General features: G+C 57.8%; 1 protein-coding gene across 1 annotated transcript; it reads left to right on the plus strand.

Annotated features, from left to right (window-relative positions):
- LOC110403236 (BTB/POZ domain-containing protein KCTD12-like) lies at positions 55–3105 on the plus strand. Its single transcript, XM_021406278.1, has 2 exons — positions 55–185; positions 1217–3105. The coding sequence occupies exon 2, from the start codon at positions 1240–1242 to the stop codon at positions 2122–2124; it is 885 nt and encodes a 294-aa protein (XP_021261953.1). The 5' UTR covers positions 55–185; positions 1217–1239; the 3' UTR covers positions 2125–3105.

The raw sequence follows: 3994 nt of genomic DNA on the forward strand, positions 1-3994 counted from the left end.
CGGGGAGAGAAGGCGGGGGCGAGGCGGGCTCGGGGCCGCCGGGGGAAGGCGCTCGCAGCTTTCCCGGCCATAAAACGGCGGTGCCAGGGCCGGGCGGGCAGAGCGGGACGGAGCGACGGCACGGCACGGAGCGGCACGGAGCGGCACTGCTGGGCCCGCCCTGCCCAGCGCCCAGCGGAGCGGAGGTAACGGGCGCGGCGGGGAACCGGGAGCGGCTCCGGCTCCGCAGCCGGTGTGCACGGGGGGCTGCTTTGTGTGTCCTCCCCCCTGCCCTGTGTATATCCCCCCCCAAACAAATGGTCTTGGACTCAAAGCCACCGAGGAGCAGACCTGCGAGGTGGGAGCCAGGAAGACCCCCTTCCATTCTTGCCCGAGCTCAGCGCTCATTCTCACCGAAGTCCCCCCGCTATGAACTGGAAGGACACGCGGCCGCGAAACTTAGCCTCAGCTCTCCCCACACGCGAGTTTTGCCTTTGCCCTCCAATTTCGGTGTAATTTGAGTTGAGGATCCTTCGGTGCCGCTCCCACAGAGCTGTACGGCAGGACACGGGGACGTGGCAGTGCTTGCTGATGTGCTTTGGATGCGGGATGCAGCCCCGCGGGGAGCACAGCGATCTGGGAGCTGTGCTGGCATCACACTGGGCAGAGCATCGGGCAGCAGTACCAGGGTTCTTGCAGGGAAACCCCTTTTCCCTGCGGTCCCAAACCCCTGCACAGAGCGTGGGCTGGATTGGGATCCCGTCTCTTGAGCCAAGTTTATGTAAATGCTAATTTGGGGTGTCTGGCGATGTCATATAAACAGCTTGCCTTTGGAAAATGCATGAATATGGGGCATGTGACTCGAGGCTGTGTCTGCAGCCCAGTGCTTGACGTGGTCCCAGACCCCTGGGATCCCAGCAGTCCTCAGCTTGGCCTGAGCCTCTACTGAGTACTTTCCAGGAGCAAGCATGGAGTAGGAGTGCCAAAGGCACTGCCACCCTGTTCTGTTTAGTTGCTTTCCTGACCGCTCTGTGGTTCATTAACTCCCCTCCTGCTCCCTTGGCATGCTAATCCAAGATAAGGATTAGGGAAGAGAGCTGACTTCCAGGCTCCCATAGGGATGGGGCATGATTTCATACTGCTCACAGGTGGAAAAGGAGTGTGATTGGGTTTGGGGTTGGTGGGACCACATTGGCTGGCAAGCTTAACACGGGCATGGTGCTGCTTTCTGTTGCAGGTGGGAAGCAGCAGTAGCTCACAATGGCCCTGGCGGACAGCGCGGGCTGTGCCAAACCCAGCGAGGATTTGCCTTTCCCTGAAATCATTGAGCTCAACGTGGGCGGACAAGTCTACATCACCCGGCACCCCACCCTGATCAGCGTGCCGGGCTCGCTGCTCTGGGAGATGTTCACTCAGAAGAACGTCCGCTCCTTGGCTCGTGACAGCAAGGGCCGCTTCTTCGTGGATCGGGATGGCTTCCTCTTCCGCTACATCCTGGATTACATGAGGGACCAGCAGCTGGTGCTGCCCGAGCACTTCCCGGAGCGCAGCCGGCTGCAGCGAGAGGCTGAGTACTTCATGCTGCCAGACCTGGTGAAGATGCTGGCCCCCAAGCTCAGCAAGCAGAACTCACTGGGGGATGACCCGTGCCAAAGTGACCCCGAGGAGCTGTCCCCCAGCACAGACGCCGCCCGCAGCCTGACCGCTGCCAGCACCGTGCTCCCCAGCGCCGGGGCTGGCGGTGCCGGGGGCACGGGTACGGCGGGCGCTGCTGGCCCTGACGTCCGCAGAGCTGGGTTCATCACCATCGGCTACCGCGGCTCCTACACGCTGGGCAGGGACAGCCAGACAGATGCCAAGTTCCGCCGGGTGGCACGGATCATGGTCTGCGGCAAGACGTCGCTGGCCAAGGAGGTTTTTGGGGATACCTTGAATGAGAGCAGGGACCCGGACAGGCCCCCGGAGAGGTACACGTCCCGGTACTACCTCAAATTCACCTTCCTGGAGCAAGCCTTTGACAAACTGGCCGACGCTGGCTTCCACATGGTGGCTTGCAACTCCACGGGCACCTGTGCCTTCGCCCATGACCAGACAGACGACAGGATCTGGACCTCTTACACCGAATATGTTTTCTATCGTGAGTGACACCAAAAATAAACACCCGCCAAACCACCGAACGCCAACTCTCCCTTTCCTCTCCTGTTGCTTTTAGATGGTAGACATCCGCCCCCTGAATCCCAGCGTCCCCCTTTTGTCTCATTTTTGAGTTTGTTCTTGGGTTTTTCCCCCTCCTTCCTCCACTTTGATCCTGTTTGGCTCCTCCTTGTAGCAGCTGTTGACCACCAGACTCCTTCCCTCTCTCCGAATCCTGCAGTAGCTCCCAGCCCTCCCGGACGCGTGGACTTGGACATTGTCACAGCGCGCATTTTGGGTGGGAGGGGTGGGACACCGAACTGTGCCAGGGTCCCATCTGTGATGGATACTGAACTCGGCCCTCATGGTCTATGCCCCGCAGCCAAGCGGGACCATGCTGCAAACACTGTGCTTGAGCAACCGAGGAGCCCAAGTGTTGGGTTAAGGATGCGGAGAAAGGTGGGCAGCAGAGAGGAGGGCAGCTGGAGGGAAGATGCAGCTTCACGGCATGGATATATTGCCATTAGCCCCTGTAAGCAGCTTAGCATTTCGACTGTCGGTGCTGGGGAAGGTTAGCTAAAGCTGCACCCTCACCCTGTGTCAGGGTTTCTGGTTCAAAGCATCACTGCTGCCCTGGGGTGCCTCGGTGGGGGGGATGGGGGTGGGTAGGGGCTGAGAGATGCCTGTGGGGGGAGGTGGGGGGGGGAGGAGGCTTGTTACTATAGGGCTCAAATGCTTAAACATCCCTCAAGTTCCTTGGAGGGCTGTCCAAAACGTCTCACCTCTCTGTGGGCTGCAGGGGAGTGGGTTGGGATTGCACCGAGGGCATCAGCTGGGCTCAGCTGCCGTAGATCCAAAGGAATCATTGCCAAACGTGAATGTCTTGGCACTTTGGGCAGTCTCTCTGAAGGACTCTCCACTCGCAGCTCCCTGCAGCCTGCCAGGGCAGGCCGCTGCTTTGCTGGGCGATGTATAATAAAGGAACAAAACCTACTCGCCCGCGTGTGCGTCTGCAAGGAGGTTTGTGTGTGCACCTGGGGGGGTTGCTCGAGCAGGGCAATGGGAACGATGTGCATTAGTGCACATGTTCAAACTTAAATCCACTTTGCCTCACTTTCCACCTCTCCTCTTTGAGCCCTCCCAGCTGGACCACACCACTCAGCCCCGTAGGGATGCTGATGTGGTCCCAAATCACCCACTGTCATCGCTGGGCCCATCCCCTGCTCCCTCCCCATGGCCGTGCTGGGTCTCAGCATCCCAGAGCCCTCCTCCCTGCCTTGTTCCTCATCTCCTCGAGCGTCACAAAGTGAAGTCCTGGGCTAGGGAGCTTTGCCAGCTGGATGCCAGCCAAAGAGGCATTTCTGCCCAGGGTTCAGCCAGGAGGAAGGCTTGCAGCTGGTTTCCAAAGAAGCAGGAGGGCTGAAGCCCTCTAGCACGCAGGGATAGCTACAACTTTATGGCAAGGCGGTCTGTGTCCGGATGAAGCAGAAGGTGAAATCGCTATTTTTATAAGGGCACATTCCTCATTGCAACTGCATTTTGAAGAGGAAATGACAACCAGCTTGCAAAAGAGAAAAGGGAACTGTAGCTCTTCAGAGAGGGTGAAGGGCAGAATTAAAATCCTTTTACATAGAGGAGGATGGATGCTGTTTAGTTGTTTTTTTTTTTAAACTAAGGATTTTATTTTTTAAGTCATTAGGACTGATTGGAAAAAGAAATTGCTGCCTTGTGAGAAATGCCGGTGTTCTGATATTTGCTTTTCCCCTCGAACTAGAGTGAAAACGTGGATCTGCTGAGATAAAGTGTTTTTCCCAAGGGGGAGACCGTAACAACAAAGTCAGTGTGGTGCTGATCCTCAGGGCTGTGTGATGTGGGCTGTTTA

The sequence above is a fragment of the Numida meleagris genome, chromosome 8 (genome assembly GCF_002078875.1).
Source record: "Numida meleagris isolate 19003 breed g44 Domestic line chromosome 8, NumMel1.0, whole genome shotgun sequence".
In the NCBI taxonomy this organism is placed as follows: Eukaryota; Metazoa; Chordata; class Aves; order Galliformes; family Numididae; genus Numida; species Numida meleagris.

Bases quoted from the DNA above. Each gene is read 5' to 3' on its own strand.
- LOC110403236 (XM_021406278.1), top strand. From the start codon at position 1,240: ATGGCCCTGGCGGACAGCGCGGGCTGTGCCAAACCCAGCGAGGATTTG.